Source organism: Notothenia rossii, assembly GCF_949606895.1.
Source record: "Notothenia rossii genome assembly, chromosome: 5".
NCBI classification, from domain to species: domain Eukaryota; kingdom Metazoa; phylum Chordata; class Actinopteri; order Perciformes; family Nototheniidae; genus Notothenia; species Notothenia rossii.
In genome coordinates this window covers 50,231,878-50,248,184 of record NC_136903.1, presented here as the reverse complement: position 1 = coordinate 50,248,184, position 16,307 = coordinate 50,231,878, and the positions used below count along the sequence as shown (strand labels likewise).

The window sequence follows — 16,307 nt, the reverse complement described above, 5'->3', positions numbered from 1 at the left end:
GCAACACCTATACAAGCTTACAACAAATCTTTGCTGATCCTAAAAATAATCATAAATAAAAAACATAATGAAAGTAAAAATATTGCAATGCTCAAAACAGCAGCATCCAACAGTCTCTAATCCTTGGATATTACATGTCACTGCATGCATGCACGGAGCACCCGTAGCGCGGAGATTATCATATCATTCTTGAGTAGAAGTATTGAATAAATCCCATTTGGCTGCACATGAATCCACCTTTTTGATCTGAGAGCAGTGATATTCTGCATGACATCTTCTGACTATCCATCCATCCATCTTCTCCTGCTTATCCGTGGTCGGGTCTCGGAAGTAGCAGTTCCAGCAGAGATCCCCAAACGTTCCTTTCCCTGGCCACATCAACCAGCTCTGACTGGGGGATCAAGGCGCTCCCAGGCCAGCGAAGAGATATAATCCCTCCACCTGGTCCTAGGTCTACCCCTCGGTGTCCTCCCAGCTGGACGTGCCTGGAACACCTCCCTAGGGAGGCGCCCAGGTGGCATCCTTACTAGGGGCCCGAACCACCTCAACTGGCTCCTTTCGACGCGAAGGAGGAGCGGTTCAACTCTGAGTCCCTCTCGGATGACTGAACTTCATGACCATAGGTGAGGGTAGGAACGAAAATGGCCCGGTAGATAGAGAGCTTTGCCTTCTGGCTCAGCTCTCTTTTCGTCACAACGGTGCGGTAAAGCGACTGCAGTACCGCTCCCGCTGCTCCGATTCTCCGGTCCATCTCACGCTCCATTGTTCCCTCACTCGAGAACAAGACCCCGAGATACTTGAACTCCTTCACTTGGGGTAAGGACTCATTCCCTACTTGGAGTGGACAGTCCATCGGTTTCCTGCTGAGAACCATGGCCATGGCCGCTTCACGCTCGGTTGCGAACCGATCCAGTGAGTGCTGAAGGTCGCAGACTGATGAAGTCATTAGAACCACATTATCTGCAAAAAGCAGTGGTGCAATCCTTAGTTCACCGAACTGCAGACCCCCTCCCTCACGAATCGAAATCCGATCCATGTATATTCAGTGCTTGAATTGGAATAAAAAAGGTGCCAGTACTCTAAATCAGCAACAAGTATTTGGCACAAAGTCATAGTATATCCTATAATGCTGGTGGGTTTGTCTCTTTACTGTATATTTTAGAAAGGCTCACTGTACTTAAACAAAATGACTCAGGGTGCATCTGAGATTAGAGGGGGTGCAGTGGTAAAGTGCTATTTTTATAAGTGGGGAGTGGACCTGACACCCTCTAGTCTAGGGGGGTCCGGGGGAATGCTCCCCCGGGAACATTTTTTTTAAAATATTGAAGTTAGATGCATCAATCTGGTGCAATTTGAGAGAAAAATGAAGAGATATATGGATACCTCTCAACATCCATAATGAAACAACTGTAAACAGATTTACTTTTTCTTTATGGATATAAAAGAAAGTAAAGCTTGACTCCTACTTGCTGGTTAAATGACTCCTCGTCCCTGAGGCCACTACCAGTTTTTTGTGCCATTTTGCTGGATTTATTTGTCAATAGCGTTGCTGCACAAAGTGATAGCCCTCTAGTTTAAATGTACTACCCAAAAAGAAATATATGGAGATGGGTTACTATTTAAAAAAAATTGCAAATCTATTTGGGAACAGTGGAGCCGGGCCTCAAATCCTAAAGGGGGGTCCGGGGGTATGCTCCCCCGGTAAGATTTTTTTTTAAATGTTGGACTTAAATGCATCAATCTGGTGCATTTTGAGGGGGAAATAAAGAGACTACACCCATATGAAACAAAAATGTATACATTTAAATAATCATAAAATCATAAGTACATGGCCATAACCAATAACATACAATATCCAATATGAAAAAACATTGAAACTTGTTTATTTATTTGTTTTTGGTTCATTTATAGTTGTGAGTGTGTCTGGGCTCCTGAATCGGCCTCTCCTGTCTCCCTCCTCTCCCGCCTGCTCCTCTTTGAGGCAACAGCAAAGACTAGTTTTAGCTCTCAACAAGTTTATCTTACCTTTTTTCACCTAGTTAACATTTTGTTTGTATTATTCATGCATATTTTACTAATCGCTACCCCCTCAAATGGAAATATGTGTTTACATAAATGGTGACCGAACCGTTTGAGACCCACTGAGATAACTTAAACTAAGTTAACTATCTAAAGACTCAGAGAGTAATTTACCTCACCAGAGCTGTAGTTATCAGCCTCTCAGTCTGACAGCAAAGGACTCTCCCTCCACCTTGTTGTTGAAAAAGTTCCTTATATCCGTTAGCGCAGCTAGCTAGCACCAGATGCTAACAACAATACACGTAACCGGTGCGCGCGCTTTCTCGCTCGCTCGCGCCACACATACACCAACACACACCCTCCCGAGCTTGAATGACACACAGAGACCAATCGAGGCATTAGTATGATCTGTATGAAAGTGGCAATGTCGGCAGGCCACGTCATGTAGACAGCCAGTCACCCTCTGTGAGGCAGTCAGACCCACATTTGCGCTGCGTTGCGTTTACAATATATACGTATATTGCCGGCACTTCTGACTGAGTACCGGCAAGGTGCCGGTACTCAGTCAGAAGTGCCGGTACCACATGGGTAAAAATCAGAAGTGCCGGTACTGCGTACCGGTGAGTACCGGCCCAATTCAAGCACTGTGTATATTACAAACAGGATTGGTGACAAAGCGCAGCCCTGGCGGAGGCCAACCCTCACCGGAAATGGGTCCGACTTACTGCCGAGGACCCGGACACAGCTCTCGCTTTGGGAGTACAGAGATAGGATGGCCCTGAGTAGAGACTCCCTCACCCCATACTCCCGCAGCACCTCCCACAGTAACTCCCTGGGAACCCGGTCATACGCCTTCTCCAAGTCTACAAAACACATGTAGACCGGATAAGCGTACTCCCAGGCCCCCTCCAGCATCCTTGCGAGAGTAAAAAGCTGATCCGTCGTTCCACGACCAGGACGGAATCCGCATTGTTCCTCCTCAATCTGAGGTTCAACAATCGGCCTGACCCTCCTTTCGAGTACCTTAGAGTAAACTTTCCCGGGGAGGCTGAGTAGTGTGATGCCTCTATAATTGGCATACACCCTCTGATCAGGGTTTCCGTTAAATTCAAAACCTGCCGGTCAAAATGTCCGATGCTCCGATCGATCGGCCGCCGTTCATTATCGGCCGATATTCACTCTTAATAGTTTGATCGGTGCTCTCTATAAAGGCCGATCAGGAGAGCTGGATCTGATTGATATGGACATAAACGCGAGTGAAGTGTAACCGGATGCGAGAGAGGGATCAGATCAGCTGCTCCATAATCACCTGAAGCCCCGTCCACTGTTTAGCGCGCTGCATGAGAAACTGACGGGCTGTCAGGAGAGAGAGGGAGGGAGAGGGGAAAAGAGAGGATCCGTTTCTCCCGTGATATTATTCAAAGTTAATGTAAACTTTTGAAGAATGTACTTCATCTACTACAAGCAGTTTGTTTTCATGTAATAATTATGTTGTTTGTTGTTTGTGGAATCATTTATTGAAAAATGAATCTGAACTTTTCGATCTGTTACGATTATAAACTGAAGCAATATAAAAATGACTCCCATTAACTGAGTTTTAAACATCAGCTTTATCCAGTCATAGTCCGGTAATTATCTGCTAACGGAAACTCTACTACACAATTCTTATTATTGAAACATGACCTGTAAGTTTCGAATTTGTCCGGTAAAATAAAATCTGTCCGAACATTTGACCGGCGAAAAGCAATCCTAGCGGAAACCCTGCATCTGATCCCCCTTTTTGAAAAGGGGAACCACTACCCCGGTCTGCCACTCCTTCGGTACTGTTTCCGACTTCCACGCAACGTTGATGAGACTTTTTTCTCATCATAATAAACCTTTTTTCTTACAAACATTGCGCCTTAGTAGTTACCTTTTCAGAAAACACAAATATGTGAGACATCTGTGGGCCCATGGTATTTAATGCGGCCAGTGATGAGTGTTAACATTGTAAATCCTGAGAGACCGGCATATTGTTCAGTTAATTGTGCACTTAGCAATTAAGGACTGGCTTGTCACTTTGACAATATAATCATTTATTTTGTCAAACTACCATTTTATGAATAATCTAGAAAGATCTATGTGCGTATAAGCTTGAGACTATGTTTGGACTTGAAAAATGAATATGAATTCCGAGCCACTAAACACCTGCTAACCACTCTCTGCAGATCATTTTTCAAAGCCCATGCTCACACTACCTGAAGAGCATGCTGGAGGCGGCCAGTACCAGTTTATGGGCGCGGTGGGGGCTGTCCCCCACCAGGATGGTGCAGTCACACAGGTGGCCCTCCCTCCTCAGGGCCCACAGCTGCTGCATCAGCTGGCTGCTGTAGTTGGGAAGCTCCATCATTTTGCTGATGTTCCGCTCTCTTTTCTATGAAGAGAGAACAATTCAGAAATTCAACTTATTATTATTATTATTTTTAGCAAAATACTTCAAAACACTCAGTATTTGAAGCCAGAATAATGAGAATATAATTTGCATCTACTGGTGAAATGGCACACACTTAAACTGTACAGTGTATCGAGTAAGTACTTTGCATGTTATGTGTTTTGGATGTATGCGGAATTAGAACAACAATGACTACTATATTCATAACAAGTCCCAAATACATTGGTGGGGAAATATTTAGATGCTTTACTTGAGTAAAAGTACTAATATAACACTGTAAAAAACTTAAATTTCAACTGAAAGAACTGCATTGAGAATGGTAATAAAGTAAAAGTATTTGAGTACGATGAGTAAAATGTACTTAAAATATTAGGAGTATAAGTACTTATTGCAGGAAAAATATTTTAATAGTTTCAAGCAAAAGCTCTTCATGTTTAAGAAGCAAGAACTGTGAAATATTTTTGAACAAACAATTTGCTGCAAATTAATTATCTGTTAACCCTCTCATGGTCTGAGTTTATTCAATCTAATGTTGGATGGATTAATCTATACCAAAAAAATCATATTTAAAAGCGTTGTGCGTCAAAATCTGAATTTATAAAGTAACCAGAAAATAAATCTGTAAAATTAAAAAATTAAAAGTAAAAATTATTAAATTGGCTTCCAAAATGTAGTAGGCCTACAGTAGAAGTATAAAGTAGTATACAAAGTATAAATAAACAAATATTCACTTTTCGGTATTTATCCCATAATGATTTGACATTTGAATAGATGTTGGTGTATGAAAAAAAAATATATATTATATATAAATTGCTGAGCCTTTGAATACTTAAAGAGTGGTGAACATTTGCTAACCAGGCTCCAGTTTCTGAGCCTGATGTTCACATGGCTTTCCGGTCAATGTTTACCAGATTAGCTACTTAAGATTTAGCAGGCTATCCGTCCCTAGCTTTAGCTCCGGATGCTAATGTAATGTCGAACTCGAAAATCTTATGAATGTAAGGTTAGTGAAATACATAGGGATGCATGAGCAGCATTCTCCAAATAAAGGCTGAGCGCCTCCAACACGCAGCCGGCAGTCAGTGTAGTCTTTACCTTAACCCATTCAAACGATCCGTTTCTTTATTTAAACTCCTTTGCTGAACAACTTTGCTCTGCGCAATAAAGGTTAGCCGTTTTGAAAATGGCGTCAAGCGGTGCAGCAACGACACGGGTCCGTTTCCGGTTTAGGAAAATATAGCTGTCTGCTGCCTCCAGACAGTATCACTCCGTCTAGTGAAGTTGTCGCATACAGTAGATGTTCATCGGTTAGAGGAGTTACCTTTAGTCCCTTATCGACAGGCACAGCTCGCAGCAGAACCGAAGAACGAGCAGAACCCAAATCATTTGATAAGGATGTGCCAAATTGCTGCTGTGGCGAATGCCTTTAAGTCGCCTTGGATAAAAGCGTCTAATAAAGGACATGTCATGTAATGTAATGCATATTTTACTTGAAATGTTACCGTTTTTTTAAATCACTATTTTCTTTACATTTCTTTCTTTTCTTTAGTTTACTCTGTACATGTCTTTGTAGCCTACTCATGATGTCAATGTTATGTGTAGGCTATATAATGTTTTGATGTTCATATAGATTTTCTTGAATAAAGGGGGGAAAAGAGAAAATTAAACATTATAAAAACATTGTAGAGCACGAGGCCGACAATTATTTAACAGTTAGGAGAATACCATTCTGTTATATTGAAGCTATACCATTGACAAAAGTTTTCAATATGAAGAACATTACAATAAAATAAAATAAAGAAATAGTAATTTGAGTGAAACATACAAATGAACAAACCAGGTGAGAAATAATTGATTTAAAAAACACTCCAACTCAATAACATTACTTTATTGGATATAGTTTATATTTCGTGAGGACATTTTTATTTTGAACACCACAAGAAATGAAGTCCATTACCATACCTGACAAAAAAAGCACCAAATCACCATATTTAGGACGATAGAAACAGTAAACATTAAACATTTTTCTCCAGAAAATGTTTCAGTAAAATAGTCATAACTAATTTAAGGAAAACTGTAGAGCATTCAAGCTTTTATCCCCATTAAGGTCATAAGGTGAATATATATATAATTATTTTCTAAGGAAATCATTTGAATATATTCTTACATACAGGGAAAAACTTTGTCTGATCCCAAAAAAAATCAAGTTTATGACCATATCTGATGGAGTAAAGCATCACATCTTCATATTTTGGAGGCTGATTCCCTCATTTTGCATTCCTGAAAATGGGAATAAGAATGATTGTTTTATAAGTTATTTGATGATATTCTGAGACATAACAGTGAGACAAAAATACATTTTTAGAATGCAATGTGTTATTATTTCCCACAGGCCAAGCCGATCATTACAACAAAGGAAAGCACAAAAACATGAACTTCATAACCCTATATAACAAGGAAAAGCATTACATTTTCTATCTTCTATTTAAAATTGTAACTAATGAATGGATCAGCTCTTTTGCAGCTATATTCTGTAACCCAAGGACTTAGAGGAAACAAATACACTTTTCTCTGATGGAAGATGACAAAGCAATTCAATTCAAGCTCATCCCTCTTCTCCTTCTTGAAGACTTGTCCATCCGGCTGCTTCCTCCAGCTCAGTTGGATGTTGTCATCCAGTCCCTGGTCCCTCAGGTTCTCTTTTATCTGAGATACAAAACTCCTTATCATTATCATTCAAATACGGAGATGGGATTTTCCTGGTTCATTTGGTGGCACGTACATTTCTGTTGTGAAAAGTAATCTGGTTGTTTTCTGTTTTTGCATTAAAAGTAGAAAACATGATTTACCTGCACCAAGATGTCTTCCTGCACCGCCGGATCGTTCAGATCCACATCAGAGTTTTCTTTCAGCACCCTCAGTTTTATCACTTGCTGTGTAGCAGTCACAGCTTTGAAAAATAAAACAGACTTTATCAGTCACAACATTAGTGGTTGCTTATGTTTCAGCAGTCTTATCACTTGTTTCATCGTAGCTGTGCATTTTACTCACGTCTGTAGCAAATGAAAGGCTTCTTCAACCCACAGTCCGCGGCCTCCCATTTTCCAGAGTTGTCGAAAGCTGCAGCCACACAAACCTTAGAACCTACAAGGTCCTGCCCAGTACCTGAAGGAGTAGAAACCTCCATCGGACCACCACCAGGAGTCTTTGTAAAGGCCGTACAAATAATAATAACTTTTAGGTAACCCATCCTGTATCTTCTGATTGTCTTTCAGGGTTCTCGCACTGGCCAGGTCCGTGTGGTGTGCTCTGCAGTAGCTCTGGGCCAGGTCTGTGTGGTGTGCTCTGCAGTAGCTTTGGGCCAGGTCCGTGTGGTGTGCTCTGCAGTAGCTCTGGGCCAGGTCCGTGTGGTGTGCTCTGCAGTAGCTCTGGGCACCGGTCCACATCATGCTTTTGTTAATGAAGACAAATCTCACGTTCAACCCTAAAAATGTACAACAATATAACATTTACATTCCCTGAGATATAATGAATTACATCAATAAATGAATACATGTATAAAATAAACATGTAACATACTCTTTAAAAAAAAAATTGAGTATTTTTTAACAGTCTCTCCCCATGAATAAAAAATATCCTTAATAATCACACAGAAAAATGACATACAGTTTTGAGGTTTTTCAACACGTTGCCAAGAAACTTTAGGTCTCATCAGTGGTGGAAGAAGTATTCAGATCTTTAGTTAAAGTACACACCACCTTTTACCAGGTGCAACCGTGGCTCTGTGGTACTGCATTGGTCTCTCAATCAGAAGGTTGGTCATCGTGTCAATTTATTTATACCTTACTACAGCTAATCATCAGCTAATTATTGCAGTATAACACATGGATATTTATCAGCTATAATTAAACTATTGAACTTCTTTTAAACATTGTTAAAAGTCACTTTTAAATCCAGAAATGCACTAGTGTCAGCTTTTAAAATATGAATTTAAAAATCCCACATCTTACACACCGAACGTGTATTGTGAACTTTTTCCAACTTTTTCATATTTAATAGAAATGTTTAATTGAGCCACATCTGTATTCCTCGATGTATTGACACCTTAAATATTTAAAATGTTTCATACATATGGAGTTTCATTAAACGTTTAACATAATTTGTATTACTCAACTTTACTATAACGTTCATTCATATTCCGTGTTATCCAAATATTCCTGCTTCTTCACTTCCTTCGTACACATTGAAGCCAGCATAGCAGTTCAGCGTCAGCTTTTCAGCATAAAGCATTCCCATTACAATTTCTTCAGGAATTGCTTTCTCTAGTTATTCTATATTATTCTCAATATGTTTAGTACAGATGTATAAGATGTAAAACATACCGAACCAAAAAATGGTATATACATAATTATTTTTGCATTTGTTATGGGTAATTTTAACTCCTTGGAAAAAAAAGAAAAAACATTGAAATGAAACCATGTGTGAATTGGATGAAAAAATGACAAGAAGAAACATCTTTTTGTGAGAGGTCCCAAACAAAAAAGGTTGAGAACTACCTGTTTTATATAGATATTGTATTTCATTGTATTTTAAATGAATAATATTCATCTTAAATTAATATTCTTACCACTGACATCAATGCAGGCAGCCCTTTAATGGTCCGTATATCCACATCCTCCCAATGTCCATTACCAGAATAAAAAACTGCGCATCGTTCCCACAAAACGTGATTTGGTCCTCCATGCCACCATCGTCTGAACTCCGTCTCCCCCGGTTTGTAGAAGCTTTTGTCTGACAGTGACCATCTCCACCTGCCCACGCCCTTGTACAGTCCTATCCGAACATTCACAGTGTAGGTTGGCAAAAGTACTGTATGTGAACCCCCGAACTTGAACCAAGATTAACTGAGTTAAGAGTAAGCAAACCTTATTTTAATAATTGAATAATAAGTGTTGTTCGATCTATTTTGACTTGAAAAATATCACTCAAATATTTCGAGTTGGCTGTACAAAAGAAGCATTTGCTGATGTGAAAGACACAAACAAATCTACATATAAAAAACAACAATGAAGATACAAATAGTGCAAGCTCAGGGGGGTATACTACGAAGCAGGATTTTCGCTGAGCCGGCTAACTTCAGGGAAAACTCGGGGTTTCCGGTCCTACGAAACTGGTTCTCTTTTTAGCAGGCAAGATCTCCATGGTAACTTATGCTGTGCGGCTAACCAGGGGGGTATACTACGAATCTAGTTCAACCTATCCTGGATATGTTTTGAGTTATCCGGTTGACTTAATCCAAAACAAAGCTGCTCTCGCTAAACTGTCCTACAACGCTGGCTATCAACTCGTTCGCTCAAGCCAGCCATGTCCTATCTAGTTAGGTGCGCGTTCACATGAAAGGGGTGGTATCTGGAGCATTCCACCAAATACAAACATGGAGAAGCGTACAGACAGCGCAGCGTCATACTTCCTGAATAAAAAGTCAACTATAATATTAGACAAATATGAAGAAGTTAAACATCCATGACTTAAACACTTTATCCAGGATAAAAGCCACATAGCTGCACCTGCAAGGTGATTACAGCTGGTAAAAGAAAAAGTGTTTGAATGCGTACATTAACAGGTTTATGATATCTTTTATTTCCGGGAACGGTGGAGGCGTGACGCACGGCCGGATTTATCTCAGCCAAGGACAGCTCTGCATGCATCCCCTGGATATTATTTTAGTAACTGCAACGCGATGTTTACAGTGAGAACAGCTGTGAGGTCTGTGCAGAAAGCAGAGCAGTGTGTAAAATATATATCACTCAGTATAACAGGCCTACATTACTCACTGTATTTGTATGCTGTAGTTTATTATATTATATATACAAACAAAGAATCGATATTTTTCTAAGACCATTTAGTGCTTCACATAATAAATACACAACGGCTGCAGCCTGATTATGCTTTAGGAGCTGTAGGTGTGTGCAGGGGCGCCGCCAGGGATTTTGGGCCCCATGAAAATATATCACATTGGGCCCCACCACCAGGCCTAGGCCACGCCAACCAAGCACAATTGCTGTAACCACACATCCAGAACCCAACCGACTCATTTATGCTTTAAATAACTCTACCTGTACAGGCTTGTAGTCCAATAGTAACTGCAAAATATTTACTGACACTGAGCGGTGAACATATAACACTGTGCAGACGTGCAACATTCTGCTGCAGTAGAATTCACTATTTGATATAACACTAACATTCCTGACAATAGACCTCAATAGTCATTTGTTATGGTGTACATGCCTTTTTAATAACATTTTTGAATGTTCCATTCAAAAATCTAAATAAATATAACTTAAATATACATGAACTCTTAAATTAAAATTAAGTGAACATTAACACGAATATTATCATCTAAGATTGGTTCAAAAGACCTCATGAAAGACGACACACGAAGTGAGGATACCTGGCCCGGAGGAAGCCCGGGGTCCCCTTCTGGAGCCAGGCCCAGAAGGAGGACTCGTCGGCAAGCGTCTGGTGCCCGAAAAGGCAACGTGGGCAACACCTCAGCTTCTCCGTCCCGCGGGCCCACCACCTACGGGAAACAGCGATGGGGTCGGGTGCGCTGCCAGAAGGGTGGCAGTGAAAGCAGAGGGTCTTGACGGACCAGACCCGGGCAACAGAAGCTGGCTTTGGGACTCTGGGGGGGAAGGAGCCGCATCTTGTGCGGGAGGTGGAGCGTTACCAGTTGGATCTGGTTGATCCGGAGTTGCTCAAGGTGTGAGGCGCCGGGCGGGTGTGGGGATACTCACAAGTCCCCGGTTGGGTGCTTCGTTGTTGGAGTTTACCCCAGTGGACGAGAGGGTCGCCTCCCTACGCCTGCGGGTTATGGTGGGGAAAACTCTGACTGTTGTGTGTGCTTATGCACCAAACAGCAGTTCAGAGTATACGGCCTTCTTGGAGACCCTGGAAAGAGTCCTGTATGGAGCTCCTGAAGGGGACTCTTTAATCTTGCTGGGAGACTTCAACGCACATGTGGGCAATGATGGAGACACTTGGAGGGGTGTGATTGGGAGGAACGGCCCCCCTGATCTGAACCGGAGTGGTGGTTTGTTACTGGACTTCTGTGCTAGTCATGGATTGGCCATAACAAACACCATGTTCGAACATAAGGATGCTCATAAGTGTACGTGGTACCAGAGCACCCTAGGCAGAAGGTCCATGATCGATTTCGTTATCGTATCATCGGACCTGAGGCCGTATGTTTTGAACACTCGGGTAAAGAGAGGGGCGGAGTTGTCAACTGATCACCATCTGGTGGTGAGTTGGGTCGAGTGGCGGGGGAAGCCTCTGGATAGTCCTGGTAAGCCCAAACGTGTAGTTCGGGTGAACTGGGAACGTCTGGAGGAAGCCCAAGTTCAGGAGGCCTTCAACTCACACCTCCGGCGGAGCTTTTCGGGCATTCCTGTGGAGGTTGGGGACATTGAACCAGAGTGGTCGTTGTTCAAAGCCTCTATTGCCGAAGCCGCGGCGGGGAGCTGTGGTCTCAAGGTCTCAGGTGCCTCAAGGGGCGGTAACCCTCGAACCTCCTGGTGGACACCGGTGGTCAGGGAAGCCGTCCGACTGAAGAAGGAGGCCTTCAAGGGTTTGTTATCCCGGGGGACTCCCGAGGCAGTTGCAAGGTACCGACAGGCCCAAAGGGCAGCAGCCTCACCCGTGGCCAAGGCAAAGCAGCGGGTGTCGGAGAAGTTCGGAGAAGACATGGAAAAGGACTTTCGGGCGGCACCAAAGTTGTTCTGGAAAACTGTCCGACACCTCAGGAGGGGGAAGCAGGGAACCATCCAAGCTGTGTACAGTAAGGATGGGACGTTGTTGACCTCAACTGATGGAGTGTTAGGGCGTTGGAAGGAACACTTTGAGGAACTCCTGAACCCGACAACTCCGCCCTCTATGTTAGAGGCAGAGCTGGAGTATGACAGGGATCAACACCAATCTCCCGGGGGGAGGTCACTGAGGTTGTCAAACAACTTCACAGTGGCAAAGCCCCGGGGGTGGATGAGATCCGCCCAGAAATGCTGAAGGCTCTGGATGTTGAGGGACTGTCATGGTTGACACGTCTCATCAACGTTGCGTGGAAGTCGGAAACAGTACCGAAGGAGTGGCAAACCGGGGTGGTGGTTCCCCTTTTCAAAAAGGGGGATCAGAGGGTGTGTGCCAATTACAGAGGCATCACACTAGTCAGCCTCCCCGGGAAAGTTTACTCTAAGGTACTCGAAAGGAGGGTCCGGCCGATTGTCGAACCTCAGATTGAGGAGGAACAATGCGGATTCCGTCCAGGTCGTGGAACGACGGATCAGCTTTTTACTCTCGCAAGGATCCTGGAGGGGGCCTGGAAGTACGCTTATCCAGTCTACATGTGTTTTGTAGACTTGGAGAAGGCGTATGACCGAGTTCCCAGGGAGTTACTGTGGGAGGTGCTGCGGGAGTACGGGGTGAGGGGGTCTCTACTCAGGGCCATCCAATCTCTGTACTCCCAAAGCGAGAGCTGTGTCCGGGTCCTCGGCAGTAAGTCGGACCCATTTTCCGGTGGATACATGGATCGGATTTCGAGGTGTAGTCGTGGGGGAGGGGGTCTGCAGTTCGGTGGACTAAGGATTGCACCACTGCTTTTTGCAGATGATGTGGTTCTGATGGCTTCATCGGTCTGCGACCTTCAGCACTCACTGGATCGGTTCGCAACCGAGTGTGAAGCGGCTGGGATGAGGATCAGCACCTCCAAATCTGAGGCCATGGTTCTCAGCAGGAAACCAATGGACTGTCCACTCCAAGTAGGGAATGAGTCCTTACCCCAAGTGAAGGAGTTCAAGTATCTCGGGGTCTTGTTCTCGAGTGAGGGAACAATGGAGCGTGAGATGGGTCGGAGAATCGGAGCAGCGGGAGCGGTACTGCAGTCGCTTTACCGCACCGTTGTGACGAAAAGAGAGATGAGCCAGAAGGCAAAGCTCTCTGTCTTCCGGGCCATTTTCGTTCCCTCACCTATGGTCATGAAGGATGGGTCATGACCGAAAGAACGAGATCGCGGGTACAAGCGGCCGAGATGGGTTTTCTCCGCAGGGTGGCTGGCGTCTCCCTTAGGGATAAGGTGAGAAGTTCAGCCATCCGGGAGGGACTCGGAGTTGAACCTCTCCTCCTTCGCGTCGAAAGGAGCCAGTTGAGGTGGTTCGGGCACCTAGTAAGGATGCCACCTGGGCGCCTCCCTAGGGAGGTGTTCCAGGCACGTCCAGCTGGGAAGAGACCAAGGGGTAGACCTAGGACCAGGTGGAGGGATTATATATCTTTGCTGGCCTGGGAGCGCCTTGGGATCCCCCAGTCAGAGCTGGTTGATGTGGCCAGGGAAAAGAAAGTTTAGGGCTCTCTGCTGGAACTGCTACCCCCGCGACCCGACCACGGATAAGCGGGAGAAGATGGATGGATGGATTATCATTTATAAAATGCTATAACAAAAAAATAACATAAGTAGCAGGTTTTTTAATTAAATATACATACCAACTACAAAATAAGCGGGTATTAAAGTGTAAACGGACAACAAAACGGAAATGGAAATGCCTGATGGGGGTGCTAAATCAGAGCCTATTACCTGTTCTCAGTCTTTTTCTCATTATGCATCTTGTGTGTAGTGATCCATATCCTCTCATAATAACGCAATCAGAGACTGGATATATCCCACACACCTACACACTGTACCATGCACACACCTACACACTGTACCACAGTGTGTGGTTCAGTGTGTAGGTGTGTGTGTGGTACAGTGTGTAGGTGCGTGTGTGGTACAGTGCGTAGATACGGCGGACAGACGGGTCTCAGTGTGTTTGATGTCCTCTGCTTACTTTTAATACTTGTAAATACAACTTTTGGCCCGTAATTTCAATTCCCCATTTCAGCGACCAGAGAGAGGGGGGGGGGGGGGGGGATATATCCAATCTCTGATTGTGTTACGTTATTATGAGAGTGCTCTCATACTTGTTTGATTCTGAAATAGTATATATATCATGAACACATCTGTCCATCAGACAGAGGGCTGCTGTGCCTCCTATCATCATTAATGGACGTCTCTTTAAAATGACCGCTCAGAGGAGAGGAGTTCTCATTTCCCTAACCGCCTGCTGCTTCCCCTCCTCTCTCCCCCTCCTCAGTCCTCCGCTCGCATCTCCTGTGGGCGGGACTAAGTATCGAGGATAGGAGTCGAGGAGGGGAGTTGAGGAGGGGACATTTAAGAATTGAGAAACCTCTATGGACTCTGACCTGAGTTTCAAAAAAAAGAAAAGACTAATGTCACAGCAGGATTTGGAAAAACTTGTCCATGCTTTTATCTTCAGTAGACTGGACTACTGTAATGGTGTCTTTACAGCTCTCAATAAAACATCTATTAGAAAGCTGCAGCTAATTCAGAACGCTGCTGCTCGAGTCCTCACTAACACTAAGAAAGTGGATCACATCACTGAAGTCTTTACACTGGCTTCCTGTGTGTCAAAGAATAGATTTCAAAATACTGCTGCTGGTTTATAAAGCTTTGAGTGATTTAGGCCCAAAATACATTTCTGACCTACTGCTAAATTATGAACCATGATCCAGAACTCTCAGGTCTTCAGGGACTGGTCAGCTTTCTGTCCCCAGAGTCAGAACTAAACATGGTAAAGCAGCGTTTAGTTATTATGCTCCAAATATCTGGAACAAACTCCCAGAAACCTGCAGGTCCGCTGCAACTCTGATTACTTTTAAATCCAGACTAAAGAGTTTTCTTTTTGTCGCTGCTTTTAATTGAACTATTCACATCTTAAACTGCACTGTAACTTTTATCCATGTATTTTTTCCTTTAATGTTTATTTGATTATCTTTGCTTTTTAATGACTGCTTTTAAATGCCTTTTTGTTAATGTCTTTCATTTTTGTAAAGCACTTTGAATTGCCTTGTGTTGAAAGGTGCTATATAAATAAACTTGCCTTGCCTTATATTATTTGAACACTTGTTGGTGAGTAGCTGCACAGGGTGTATGAAGAGGGTCATAGGCAGGGTTGGGATGGTCACTATAAGAATGTATTTGGTTATAATTACTAGTTACATGCAAAGAATTATGTAATCAGTAATGTAATCCAAGAAACACAATATATAAGTCATGTAATCTGATTATTTTCCGTTACTTTTGGATGAACTCAATATTAAATGCAATGCAAATCAAAAAAAAAAGTAAAGAATATCAATAAGATGTTTTTAACTAAGTGTATTATTTAAGACAACAGAACAATGCGTCATCTTAAATTAGGGCACAATACCATCGTTTACAAAAGCTGGTTGGTTAAAAACTTTAATTAAAAGAACACACAGTATTTTTGTTAAATAAATCCGGTGTCCATATGCGGCATTGAAAATCAAAATATAAAAAAAAGAACGAAAGTAGCCAAAATGAAAAAAAAAATTCAGGCAGTATGCCTGCCTATAATAAAGAGTATATATCTTTATTTTGAAATGTTATGTAACATTGTAACCATGCTAGTAATTCCAATATTTACAGATTAACAGCAATCTGATTACATCGGTTTTGATTTAACTGTAAGGGAATACAGTTACCTTTCTTTTGTATCCTGATTATGTAATCCCGTTATATTTAGAAATAGCAATCAATACATTTCCCAATATAAGGAAGGTCCATTTAAGGGTTAACAGACCTTCTGGGGATGGAATGTTCCAGTCCGAGTGGAGCTGGGGAACCCTGCTGTGTCAGGACAAGTTTGAGAAAGGAGAAGCTTTTTCTCTAAAGCTAAAGTCAACATGTTCTCTGTGCATAACAGCATCTATAGACAACACCATTTCTTGA

At 42.7% G+C, this 16,307-nt stretch overlaps 1 protein-coding gene across 4 annotated transcripts in view; it reads right to left on the bottom strand.

Annotated features, from left to right (window-relative positions):
• zbtb40 (zinc finger and BTB domain containing 40) overlaps nucleotides 1-5,694 on the bottom strand; it is a 42,581-nt gene extending 36,887 nt beyond the window's left edge. For 2 of the 4 annotated variants that reach the window (XM_079682914.1, XM_079682917.1), the window contains exons 1-2: nucleotides 5,467-5,502; nucleotides 4,257-4,432 (exon numbers count right to left, since the gene is read on the bottom strand). In XM_079682914.1, the coding sequence (XP_079539040.1) occupies nucleotides 4,257-4,432; nucleotides 5,467-5,487 (197 nt within the window). In that variant the 5' untranslated portion in view covers nucleotides 5,488-5,502. Of the gene's footprint in view, nucleotides 1-4,256; nucleotides 4,433-5,466; nucleotides 5,503-5,545 lie in introns of those variants that run through there. The other 2 variants (XM_079682915.1, XM_079682916.1) reach the window with 2 other exon arrangements.
• Nucleotides 5,695-16,307: the final 10,613 nt, after the last annotated feature.